Source organism: Sceloporus undulatus, chromosome 7, assembly GCF_019175285.1.
Source record: "Sceloporus undulatus isolate JIND9_A2432 ecotype Alabama chromosome 7, SceUnd_v1.1, whole genome shotgun sequence".
NCBI lineage: Eukaryota > Metazoa > Chordata > Lepidosauria > Squamata > Phrynosomatidae > Sceloporus > Sceloporus undulatus.
Window position 1 is genome coordinate 25,342,279 of NC_056528.1, and position 13,222 is coordinate 25,355,500.

At 46.0% G+C, this 13,222-nt stretch overlaps 1 protein-coding gene across 1 annotated transcript in view; it reads left to right on the top strand.

Annotated features, from left to right (window-relative positions):
* GRIN3B (glutamate ionotropic receptor NMDA type subunit 3B) overlaps positions 1-12,832 on the top strand; it is a 24,884-nt gene extending 12,052 nt beyond the window's left edge. Inside the window, exons 2-10 of the mRNA XM_042477772.1 lie at positions 1,017-1,612; positions 2,312-2,600; positions 3,372-4,133; positions 4,928-5,073; positions 5,398-5,513; positions 7,285-7,436; positions 8,032-8,196; positions 9,046-9,113; positions 10,208-12,832. Coding sequence (XP_042333706.1) covers positions 1,017-1,612; positions 2,312-2,600; positions 3,372-4,133; positions 4,928-5,073; positions 5,398-5,513; positions 7,285-7,436; positions 8,032-8,196; positions 9,046-9,113; positions 10,208-10,592 — 2,679 coding nt within the window. The 3' untranslated portion in view covers positions 10,593-12,832. The remainder of the gene's footprint in view (positions 1-1,016; positions 1,613-2,311; positions 2,601-3,371; positions 4,134-4,927; positions 5,074-5,397; positions 5,514-7,284; positions 7,437-8,031; positions 8,197-9,045; positions 9,114-10,207) is intronic.
* The last annotated feature ends 390 nt before the right edge of the window (positions 12,833-13,222 follow it).

Sequence of the window (13,222 nt, forward strand, 5' to 3'; positions counted from 1 at the left end):
CCCCCCCCCCCCCCAAATAACTTAATTTAAATTCTTTAAATGCTTTCTTTTTCCATCTCTTTTGATAAAATGTTTAAATCTAGCCACAGGTTTCTGGTGCCCTCTTGAGGCCACTCCGTTGTATTACAACTGGCCTTTTCTGCATCTATGGAGAATTAATTAATGCAGTGAACTGACTAATTGATTAATTAATGCAGTTCGACACCGCTTGCACTGCCATGGCTCCATGCTGTGGAGTTCTGGGATTTATAGTTTTGGGGGACAGTTTCACCTCCCCACCATTCCATGTTACACTTTTTCGCACCAAATCGCGGCTTTCGCTATTAGCGCCTATGGGGCTTCGGCTTGCGAATGCTTTTCGGGTTACGAATGGCGCCGTGGAACGAATTAATTTCGTAACCCGGGGGAGCCCTGTATTACAGCCATCCCTTCCTATCCTCAGATTCGGCATCTGTGGAGAATTAACTAATGCAGTTCATTGATAATTATTTAATTACCTAATGAGGCTTGACTCCATTTTCACTGCCATGGACTCATGCTATGGAGTTCTGGGATTTATAGTTTTGGGGAGCAGTTTCACCTCCCCACCCTTCGACGCTATCAGAGCCGACCTTTCCTATCCACAGATTCTGCCCCTATAGTTAATTAATTAATAGCATTTATTGATTAACTGGTTAATTAATTGATTGATTAGTGCATTTCAACACCGCTTTAATTGCTGTGGCTTCACACTATGCAATTTTGGGATTTGTAGTTTGGTGAGCTGTATAGAGTGAGTGCTCTGGAGCCTCAGCAAACTACAAATCCCAGGATCTCATAGCATGAGGCCACAGCAGTGAAAACGGTCTTAAACTGCATTATTTCTGCTGTGTAGATTCATCCTTTGTTTTCAGTTATAACCAGGGTTCTTATCAGAATGAATTTCTCCACCAAGTTAGATCTCAAATGCCGTCTTGCGCTACGAATCCCATGTAACTAATTTCTCTTTGTTTTCTTCCCTTCCGTCACCTCGCCAGAACCCTTTCCATCTGTACATGGACCGGGGCACCGAGTTCGAGACCCTCCTGGACCTCCTCGCCAACATCTTCCGCGCCAACAACTGGCACGACGTCACCCTGATCCTATGCCAAGCTTGGGATGTTTCGGGATTTGTAGACCTCTGGACCACCCACTCTGGCTTGGAGAGGACAGTGGTGGTTGATGTGAGCTTTTTGGACGAGAAGGAAGCCCGGCGGCATCTCCGGCGTCACTTGGAGGAATACCGGGAGCTGCCGGGGCCAGCCATTCTTTTTGGCTGCGATGCCCGCCTTGTTCGACTGGTCTTCCGGACAGCGAAGGAATTGGGGGTGACCCAGGAGTTTCACTGGGTGATGGGGATCCCCCAAAATGTGGCGGAGCTACAGACGGAAGGTCTGCCCCTTGGTCTGCTGGCCTTTGGGGAGGTGGACAGGCCTTCTCTGGAGCAACTGGTCCAAGACGCCTTGGAGTTGGTGGCACGGGCCATTGCCCATGCGGTCCGCATCCGGCCGGACCTGGCCCTCATCCAGAGCATGCAGAACTGCAACGACAAGCACCTCGTGGGCTCTGAATCGTCCGGCCGCTACCTCTCCCAGTGAGTGAGCCCATAATCCACGGAAGTGGCGCATGTGCCTTGAAGTCACCGGTTGACTTATGGTGGCCCCATGGGTTTCTCATAGGGCTTTGCTAGGCAAGGAAGACTCAGAGGCTAGCCTGATTCCCACTACCTTTTAAACTGGATCACAAATCGGTTCTAACTGGTTCAAATGACCCTGGTTCCCACTTGAACCGAATTGCTGAAATGATTCAGAGAGGGGGATCATATGCTAGACTCATTTAACCCGCGTCTTTTTGATGCTGATTTTTTCTGCGTCTTTTGGGATAAATCGATTCCGCGCAACCAGATGCAGATCGGAATTGATTTAAATTTGTCCTTCGTCTGGCTGGAGCGAGTCCATTTTGAACCTATTCGTTCATGAAAGTGAACCACAAGTGGGTTGTTTTACAGGGAAAAAATGTGATTGGGGCAAATGTAGTGGGAACCACACTCCACTGTCAAATCGATCCATCAATTCGGATCACAAACCAATGTATTTGTAAGTGGGAATGAGGCCGCAGTTAGGCCAGTTACTCTGAAACAGAGCCTCTAGGACATGGGCTTCATTGGTGGTCTCCCATCCAAGTGCTAACCAGGGAGGACCCTGCTTAGTTTCCAGGATAAGAGTGCAGTGTGTGTGTGTGGGTGTGTTCCTTCAAATCGCCTGTCTCTCTGTTTCTGTCTAACCTTTTCCAGGTTTTTAGCCAACACGTCCTTCCAAGGCCAGACGGGCAAAGTGTACGTCCACAACACGTCCCACATCCACACGGAGCGCCACTACAAAGTCTGGAGCCTGCTGAGGGACTCGGTGGGGCAGCCCACATGGGTGACGGTGGGCAGCTGGAAAGGGGGCCAGATGGAAGTGGAGGAGGGCACCTGGCCACAACACCTCCAGCGCAAGAGCCAGGCTGAGGGCACTGGTTTCTCGCGCATGAAGCTGCGCGTGGTCACCTTGGTGGAGCATCCCTTCGTCTTCACGCGGGAGGTGCGAAGGGGATGCCGGGTGTGGGTGCCACCTGGGCAGAGCTGAAATGAAGACATTTCTGAGCGTGAACATAAGCATGTCATCTCAGCTTCCTTTCTTCCTTTTTCTGTCCCCAAATATATCTCCTTCCTTCCTTCCTTCCTTCCTTCCTTCCTTCCTTCTCTTCTTCCATCTCCAAATATATCTCCTTCCTTCCCTGCATATATCTCCCTCTTTCCTTTCTTCCTCATATCTCCTTCCTTGCATAGATCTACTTCCTTGCATAGATCTGCTTCCTTCCTTCCTTCCTTTCTTCCCTCTCTCCCTCCTTTCATATATCCATCTTCTAGCTTGCTTTTTCTTCCTTCTCTCTGATCTTTTGCTCCCTCCTTTCTGTCCCTATTTCCTTTCTTCTGATCTTTTTCTCATTCCTTCCAGTCAGTTGAAACAAATCGATAGAGGCATTTTTTGGATTCCAGCTCCCATTCTCCCCAGGCTATATCATCAGGGATGACGGGAATGGTGGGTCAACAACATCTGGGACAGCAGGGACTAGTAGCTCCTGTGTCAGAAGGACAGTAAAACCATACCAGGTTTTAATACAGGTTTTTGAGGGAGTTCTTTGAGGGACCTTGAAGGACCTTGGCATTAAAACCTGGAGTGGATTTACTTTCCTCTGACATGGGAGATGGCAACTGTGGCTGATCTGGAAGAACCTTGATTCTCTTCCTCTGCTCTGAGATGTCTGTTTTCTTTCTCTGGTCCTAAATATTGAATTCATCTCTGTTTTAGGTGGACGAAGAAGGAAACTGCCCTGCAGGACAGTTGTGTCTGGATCCTCGCACCAATGACTCTGCTGTCTTGGATGCCCTCTTTGATGAGCTGAATTCGGAGAATGGCTCAGTGCCCGTTGAGTACCGGAAATGCTGCTACGGCTATTGCATCGACCTTCTGGAGAAGTTGGCCGAGGACCTCCCGTTTGACTTTGACCTCTACATTGTGGGAGATGGGAAATATGGGGCCTGGAAAAACGGTCGCTGGACGGGGCTGGTGGGTGACCTCCTGAGCGGGACGGCCCACATGGCAGTGACCTCCTTTAGCATCAACTCGGCTCGGAGCCAAGTCATCGACTTCACCAGCCCCTTCTTTTCCACTAGTTTGGGCATCTTGGTGAGGATCCGGGACACGGCGTCTCCGATTGGGGCCTTCATGTGGCCCCTCCACTGGACCATGTGGGTGGGGATTTTTGTGGCCCTCCACATGACGGCCCTCTTCCTCACCTTGTATGAGTGGAAGAGCCCCTACGGGATGACCCCTCACGGCCGCAACCGGATGAAGATCTTCTCCTACTCCTCAGCCCTCAACCTCTGCTACGCCATCCTCTTTGGGCGCACCGTTTCTAGCAAGACGCCCAAATGTTGGACTGGGCGCTTCCTGATGAACTTGTGGGCCATCTTCTGCCTCTTGGTCCTCTCCAGCTACACAGCCAACTTGGCCGCCGTCATGGTCGGGGAGAAGACTTTCGAGGAGCTCTCTGGGATCCACGACCCTAAGGTTGGCCTGATGGTGACCATAATGTTGTCGTTGTTGGTGTGTCTTCAAGTTGTTTCCAACTTACGGCAAGCCTAAGCCGAACCTGTTATGGAGGGGGGGTTGGTGTGACCCTCTGAGTATCTCAATGGCAGAAAATTGGTCCTGGTTTGCAAAAGGGATCCTGCAGCACCTTTGAGATGTTGTAGCATAAGCTTTTGTAGACTTGGTCTTCTTCCTCAGATGCATAGCCAAGTTTACGAAAGTTTATATGCTACAACCTCTTTTGCACATTCAAAGATAGAGCCATGATAGTCTGTGGAATAGTATATAGAGAGCTCTTGTAGTACCTTATTTTAGTTAGTCTCAAAGGTGCTACAAGATCTCTCTAGATACTATTCTTTTGCAGTTAGTCTCAAATGTGCTGCAAGATCCCTTTGCATGCTGATATTCCAGACTAGCATGGCTAGGTTTCCAAATTCTGCGCCAGTTTGCAACCCGTTAATTTCCAAGTGAAACTGGCAAACCATAGATTATGGATTTCCCTCCCTCTTAAACCTCCTCTATCCCTACCAAGCTCCTATTGTGATGCTTCTTCTTCTTCTTCTTCTTCTTATTATTATTATTATTATTATTATTATTATTATTATTATTATCATCATCATCGAGGCGGGATTACAACCTTGTCCCCTTTCTCTGAGTCTTCTTGTTTAGCACTGTAAATGATTCCAAAGTTTTCCATATATTTTCTGGTTATGTTTTTAAAGGTAGATTTTTCCATGCGTACTTTTCTTTCATTATTATTTTTACTTTTGCAGCTGCACCATCCCTCCCAGGGTTTCCGCTTCGGCACCGTCTGGGAGAGCAGTGCGGAGGAGTACATCAAGAAAAGTTTCCCAGACATGCATGAGTACATAAGGCGGCTCAGCGTCCCCACCACACCGGCGGGAGTTACCATGCTCAAGTAAGCGACGGTCCAAGCCAAGAGGGACAACGGAGGGGTGAAAACAGACCGACTAGATCAGTGGTTCCCAATCTTTGGTCTTCCATTTGTTTGGGACTTGAAGGACAGTGGGAATGGTTAAGCAATTGCTTGGAGAGGTGGTGGGGTCCCCTTCTCTGGTTGTCTGGACAACTCTTTTGGGGATGCTTAGCTGGAAATCTTGCATTGAACTGAGGGTTGGAGTTGATGGTCTTCAAGGACCCCTTCCACCTCTACGATTCTCTTTGGGTCTTCAACCTTGCAAATTCACCTTGCATTCATCCTTCTTCTTCTCCTTCTCCCCAGGACCAACCCACCCAAATTGAATGCCTTCATCATGGACAAATCTCTCTTGGATTATGAGGTCTCCATCGACTCGGACTGCAAACTGATCACAGTGGGGAAACCTTTCGCCATCGAAGGTACGCGGGGGTGGTGTCAATCCCTGTTTGTGGCTTATTTGGGAAGATGCTGTGGCGTGCAAGGACGCCATGGCATTTAGCAAGGAGGAATCCTAGTGGAAGAAATTTTGGTGGCAAGGTGGGTGGCATTGACCTTCTTGCTGTTCTGATCATCCGATTGAAACTGGGTCGCCCCAATTAATCTTTTAAGCATCATCGTAAAATATGGATGCAGGAAGGAGGTGCATAATGATGAAGCTTGGGGGTCAGATTGCTCATTTCCAACAATAATGTGTGAATCCATCCTCTAGCAAAAAGTCTCCTCAGCCAATCTTTGCCCAACAGTAGGGCCAGCCCTGGTTCAGACCCAGTTTGCTGCAAGGTTTACTGTCAGAAGAGGAGGCCTCTTCCTCCTCCTCCTCCTCTTGACATTTCTAATTACTTCTTCCTCGCCCTCCGTCTGCACCTCATCTCCGATGCTTTTTCATCTCGCCGCCTTCTCATTAGCTCCGTGGCAAACCGGGGAGCTGAGCAGAATATCAATGATTTTTTCCTCCCTTGCAGCCACTGTCGGCTCTCTCTGGCGGAGGGAGTTTGATGGTCGGAAGAGGAGAAGGTATGCCTCCCATCAGCTTCGCGGTGAAGCAGATGCTGGGATTATGCTCAGAGAGCAGGCAAAGCAATGAAAGGGTCCGGGGGCTTCTGAGTTTGGAGGTTATTTGGATAAAACCATTCTATAATAATAATAATAATAATAATAATAATAATAATAATAATAATACACCTGACCGAAAAAAGCTGTAAAAATTGGCTAAAATTATAAACATCAATTTATTTCTAATACAAAAGAATTACTAACTATCTTCACTATAATATATTTGTTCAAATTACTCTAAATTTACTCTGGTCTTCCCCTTAATAAATATTATAACTTAAAACATAAACATTATACACTAAAATAACAACTCACATATAATAATTATACATATTTAAGCATTAGAGTTGGGGGTCAGGGTTTGGTTAAGATTAGGGTTTGGGGGCTTGGGGGTTTGGGGATTAAGTTAGGGCTGAGGTTAGGATTAGGGTTAGGGGACGGCGGTTAGGGTTTGAGTTTAGCTTTGGATTTGGGGGTTTGGAAGTTAAGTTTAGGTTGAGATTTTGGAGTATAAAGTTAGGGGTGGAAGGCTAGAGTTTAGGTTTGGGGTTTAAGGTTAGAGTTAGGGTTTAGGGGGTTAGGATTTGGGGGTTTAGTGGTTTGGGTTAGGGTTATGTTTGGTTTAAGGGATTTGGATAAGGGTTACGGTTAGAGTTTGGGGTTTTGGGTTAGGGTTTGGAAGTTTGGGTTTAGGGTTAGGGCTTCGGGGTTTAGGGGTTAGGGGCTGAGGGTTTGAGGGTTAGGTTTAGGTTTAGGGTTTGAGTTTTTGTTTGGGGATTCGGGTTTGGAAGTTAGGGTTAGTGGGAGGGTTTGGGTTTGGGGCATCACCTCACCAAATAAGAATCTATGCCCCCCCCCCAAGTTTCGCAGAGGACACACATGGCCATCAACATCACATGGACATGCCTGCTATTATATATTCTTCTTAGGGAGTTGTAGTCTTCTTTTTTTTAGTACCTTTCCTGAGCTCTGAAGCCAGATTGTTTCTCACAGGAAACAACTCTTCTCTTTCCAGCACTGGTGGTTGATGGAAAAGCACTCTGCACGTGTTTGAAATAGCTCTTGATATGTCTTCTCATGTGTGTTTTTTCCCCTTTCTCCTTTCGCCCTGCAATCTCTGCAATGCTTCTCGCTTAGGGTATGGAATTGGATTGCCACAGAACTCGCCGCTCACCTCCAACATCTCCGAGTTCATCAGCCGGTACAAGTCGGCCGGATTCATGGACCTCCTTCATGACAAATGGTACAAAATGGTGCCCTGCGGGAAGAGGGTCTTCGCCGTCACCGAGGTACGAAAACCACTAGACGTTTCGGACTAGTCTGGGGAAACTTCTCTGTGCCATATTGCAGTGGCAGGAGGGTCCAAATGCAAAAGGGGCCAAAATACCTTCCTTTTAAACAAGCTTATCTGTTGCGTACCTTCAAGTCATTTCCCACTTATGGCAACCCTAAGGCAAACCTATCATGGGGTTTCCTCTGCAAGGTTTGTTCGGAGGAGGTTTGCGATGGCTTTCCCTCTGAGGCTGAGAGAGTCTGATGCACCCAAAGCCACTCTATGGGTTTGGTGTTTACTTTCTGGAATTTCAAGCTGTGCATGGTTTTAAATCCCATGGATAAAGAGAGCTGACTGTATTTCAGAGGGGTTTCAGACTTTGCAGAACTGCCTCTGAGTATTAGCTGCTCAAGGGAACCCTATGAAATGATTGGAGCCCCATAAGTCAACAGGCAGCTTGAAACAGACAGATAAGCACACACAGGTATTTAAATATCTAGATAGATATCTAGATTGATAGATAGATCGGCAGACAGACACGCCATGCCCCTGTTAATGCCGCACTTGTCTTTTTCTCTCTCCTGCCATACTCCAAAATGTTGTCTCCGCAGACCCTGCAGATGGGGATTTACCACTTCTCTGGATTATTTGTGCTGCTTTGCATTGGATTGTGTGGTTCGCTCCTCACCTCCCTCGGGGAGCACATTTTCTATCGCCTCATCCTGCCCCGCATCAAGCGCAAGAAGAAATTCAACTACTGGCTCCACACCAGCCAGGTGAGAGATTGCAAAGACATGCATTTATTTGCTGCAAATGACTGCAAAGACATGCATTTGCTGCAAGTGATGGCAAAGGCATGCATTTGCTGCACATATTTGCAACGACATGCATTTGCTGCAATGTTGCAAGGCATTAAAAAGCAAGAACTTTCACTCTCCTCCTCTGCTTTGCAGAAATCTCAAACCGAGATCTTGCCAAGAAAGTTACTTTGGAGGGATTTTGAGATTTATTGCCCCTAAAAGAAACTTTCCTGAACGCTGGATCCCTGTTTGGTCCAGCAGGGGTTCTTTTTTTGCATGACAATACTAGCAGAACCTCCATGTTCATGATCAGTCTATCTGCAAATAATCTACTAAGAATGGGCAAATAAAAAGTATGGGATGGATGTAGCCTTTTACTCCCTTCTGTCGAACTTTGTGGGCATCCCAGAAATAAAAAGGCTTTTTAAAATTTGCCAGTTCGTATGCTTTGCGTTGGTTTCTGTTGTTCCAAATGGTTCAGCTTTAAAAGGAGTTGAGTTACTGCAAAGCTAAATGGTGAAAATATGCTGTTTTTTAAAAAAATGTCCCTCAAAAGGAACTTATATTTAATTATTGATATTTATTTCAAGGATTTATATCCCACCTTTCCCCCAAAATGGGATTCAAGGAGGGTATAATTTTATATATATATGTATATTTAAAAAGAAAGACAGAATTGAGCGTTGCCAAGAGCCAAAAACACACCCAAGTAGGCTCAGAGGCACTCTTTACATTGAGAAAACTCCTTACAAAACTGTGCGGTCTCATTTATTTTGTTTATTTTTTCTTCCTTGTATGTTTCTTTGACATATATGTATATATCAGAAAATCCATCGGGCTCTGAACATGGGTTTGGAGGAACAGAGGATCAAGAAGTTGAATCTGGAAAAAAGGTAAATCTCCCTTGTATCCGCTCTGCCATCAATTCTTCCTAGGAGAAGATCCAAAAGTACCCTCTGCATTTTGACATCGTTTTGTGCCTTCAACTCATTCCTGACTTATGGCAACCCTAAGTTGAACCTATCATGGGGTTTTCTAGGCAAGATTAGTTCAGAGGGGATTTCCCATTGCCTTCCCTGAGGCTGAGAGAGTGCGACTTACCCAAGATCACCCAATGAGTTTCATGGCCCAGTTAGGAAAGTGAATCCACACCACACCAGGCTTCAATTCAGGCTTTTCAAGGAGCTTTCCAAAGACCTGAATTCTGTCTTTGAATAGGTTCAGCCCCTTGGAGAGCCTTTTAAAAAATACAACTAGCCCAGCGATTCCCAAACTCTGGTCCTCCAGATGTTTTGGACTACAGTTCCCAGAATCCTAGACTATTGACTAAGCTGTGGCTTCTGGGAGCTGAAGTCCAAAACATCTGGAAGATCAGAGTTTGGCAATTAAGTTGTCCACTCCTGTTTAAAAGATGGTTAGCTAGAACACTTCTTTAAGGACGGCACAAGATTCGAGAGGCTTAACAGTTCTATTTTTATTGAAACGTAAGACAAAGCGTAGATTCCCGAACTCACAGCTCCCTTCTTTCCCTTTTCTTTCTTTTTATAAATGAATTTATAAAGGTTCAAAACATAACAAACATACATATAATCTAAAATGACTAATAACATATATACATATCGACAAAACAAGAAGACAAAAGAAAACATCTAAAAGGCTTCAAAAGACTTACTCTTCATCGATTCATTAAAAACAATTACTGTATATCTTCTTTTAAGTTAGTGTCTGCGGGGCATTTAACCTTCCTGTGTAATTTATATTTATAATACAACTCAAATCATGTCACAAGTTCTTCATCACGTCATTAAATTGTATCATAAATTCATACAACCTTTATTTCCTATCCTCAGTTATATTCCGCAACTTGATCCTGCATATCTATCGACAGGTTGTTTCCTCATTTCTTCTTTATATATGCAAGCATTTCCCCCCAACCATTCATTTTAGTTTTCTTTAACTCTTCTTTCCCTTTTCCGATGCTCAAAAGGTGCAACATTCAGAAGAGCCAAGAAGAACCCGAACCGCCTCCGAACCAGCCGGGTTGGAACAACCTCCGTCGGGCGGCCGTGAAAAAGGAGGACAAGCGGGTGCATTTCAACATCGAGAACCCGCCGGATGAGACTTCGGAGGACGAACGGGACGCCCCCGTTTGGCACTGCATGAACGGCCAAGACCCCCAACAGGAGGACAAAGAGGCCAAAGAGAAGGAACTCAAGGAGTTGGAAGGGAAAATCGAGGACATGCGAGAACAGCTGCGGGCCGCCCTCGTGCGGAAAAGCGAGCTGATGGTGGCCCTCGGCCCGCCGCCCAAAGCTCCCCGGCTTCCTCCGGCCCTGAAAGCGCTGATCAAGGAAAGCAATGAGGACAGGTGATCCTGCAAAACGGTGGACCTGGGCGAGCCCCCGTTGGGCGGTTCAAACCGATTTTATAAAAACTCTCTGGTCGGAACAAACACTGCATTCTAGCACAAGAGCGCTCCTGCGATTCTGAAGGGGAACTGCTGCGGAAAACCCGACGGCATGCAGTTTGGACTCCTTATAGATGCCGTTGCAAGGAGATATCGAACTCCCTGCTTCCCCGAGATTTCCCGGACTGGTTAATTTTTTTGCCAAAGGGGCTTTGGCTTAGTAGCTGAATGCTTGCTTTGCATGCGGAAGGTCCTGGGTTTGAGCCCGGGCATCTCCAGCTGCAAATAGTCCTGGGTAGAAAGGGCTGGGGGATGCGTACTGGAAGCGTGCAACCTTTTAGGCTGAGCTACTGGTCTGGCTTGCAAAGGCAGGTGGGTATGTCCGTGTTTCCCTAGCGCTGAGGTGTTAAGGTCCATGCGGCGCAACTTTATTTGATGATCGCCAGAGTATATGGGCAAATTTGCCCTCCTTTTAGCGGTCAGTTGATGCCCTTTCCGACTGGGTACAAGTCTTCCAAGAAGCTCCCCAAAATGCACAAGGTGGGGATGGGAAATATAGCACAGTGGTAGGGCAGTTGTTTTTTGCACACAACGAAAATCCCTGGCATGGGTGGTTTAAAGGAACAGGTGGATCAGGTTCTGGAAAGCACAGGATACTGGGCTGAATAGTCCAATGGTTTGGGTTGACAGAAAGCCATTGGGGAGACCTAGCCCAGTGCTTGCTTGGGTACACAACAACCCTGTGTGGAGGAACTCGCACTGAATTCCCATGTCGAAGGGGCAGTGAATTCATTCCAGGTTTTGGCTAGTTGTTTTAAAAAAGCTCTCCAAGGACCTCTCCAAGCTCCTTTAAAAACCTGGTATGGATTCGCTGCCCTACTGCCATGCTGCCTCCAATTTTGATCTAGCTTCTCAGGTTTAGCTGAGTTTTGTTGTTTCCCTTCCTCTAATTTAGTAAAGATTAATTTAACGGTAACTTTCAAGGGCACAGAGAGGGATATTGTGGCATTCTGCTTTGATTTAGCACAAGGATAGGAATCGCGTGGCTGACACCATCCAGGGGTGAAGGATGCTGGGATTTGCAGTCCAATGACCTCTATGGAGGGCCACCTGATTCTCAACTTTGCTGTAATGGCTCAGGGTTAGTAAAGTCTGGCTTGACTTTACTACTAAGGAGTGGAGCGACTTGGGCAAAGCTTTGCTGCATTTCAGCAGCTCTGGTTCTGGAACATGGTTCAAAGTTGGACCGCTGCGTTCATACAGACGGCTTTGCCTGGGAAAGATCCATTCCTGGGAAAGTGTTGCCTTTATTATTGCTCCTATCATTTGCAGGGAAATGAATGTAGGGTTCTGGTATTTCGTAGGATAAAAACGCTTCCAGAGACGGGGAAGCAATGAAGCAGGCCTTCATCAGCTTCTCAGGTTGGTAAATTATCTTTTTCATGAATTATCCATTACCAAAACAGAAAGAATGGCTAGGAGGGACTTCACGTCTTCTTAATTTATATTATCCCTGTTGTTGTGTGCCTTCAAGTCATTTTGGATTTATGGAGACCCTAAAACCGATCATGGGGTTTCTTGGCAATATTTGTTCGGAGGTAGTTATATGACGGCTGTCCCTGAAGCTGAGAGAATGTGACTTGCCCTTTGAGTTTCATGGCCAAGCGGGGAATTGAACCCTGGTCTCCAGAGTCATAGTCCAACACTCAAAGTATTACACCTTGTTGTCTCTCCTTAGATATTTGTGTATAGGTTGACCTCATGTATATGTTGACTTTGTAGATAAAACGATCTCTTGCATAAGTCGAGGGCAGGTTTGGGGGCCCAAAATTATGGATTTTGATTTAACCCACGGATAGGTTGAGAGGCAAATTTAACAACGGTTGCAAAAGATGGAGCAACCAATAATGGCAAAGAACGCTGCCATTTTCCCTTCCATACATTCAAAAAGGTTGGAAATGGCGTTGCAGTGGAGAGCAAAGAGGGAACCAGGGCCTTTTAGGTTTTCCCGCAACGGACTAAGCTCTCGCCTCTCTTAAAGGGGTGGCCTGTTTTTGACAAGAGTTAAAGCACAGCGGGTCCTTGGTATCCGTCGAGGTTTGCTCATTATTAAGTAATTACTAAGGACCCCCGTGGATACCAACATCCATGGATGTTCAAGTCCCATTAAATCCGATGGCATCGCAAAATGGCTTCCCTTATATAAAACGGCAAAATCAAGGTTTGCTTATGGAATTTATATGTATTTTAAAAGTATTTTCAAGCCGTGGATGGTTGAATCTGTGGATTAAAAAATCTGCAGATATGGAGGGCCAACTGTTCAGCACTGACATTGGCTAATGATTTAGTAATTACTTAGTCATGACTTTAGTCATGACTTAGACCGTGGCTAAGTCGATCCAGGATTTTGTTTTTGGTCAACTTCTACACATACGTAAGTCTAGAAAGTGACCAAAAAAAACCTAGGTCAACATATCCATAGGTCGATGTCATTTCTGGACAGTTAATCCTCTGTATCTTTGAATTTTTGAATCTGACTTGTACCCAAGTCTGTTCAAATTCAATTCCCGCGTATGTAGGTCGATTTATTGTATT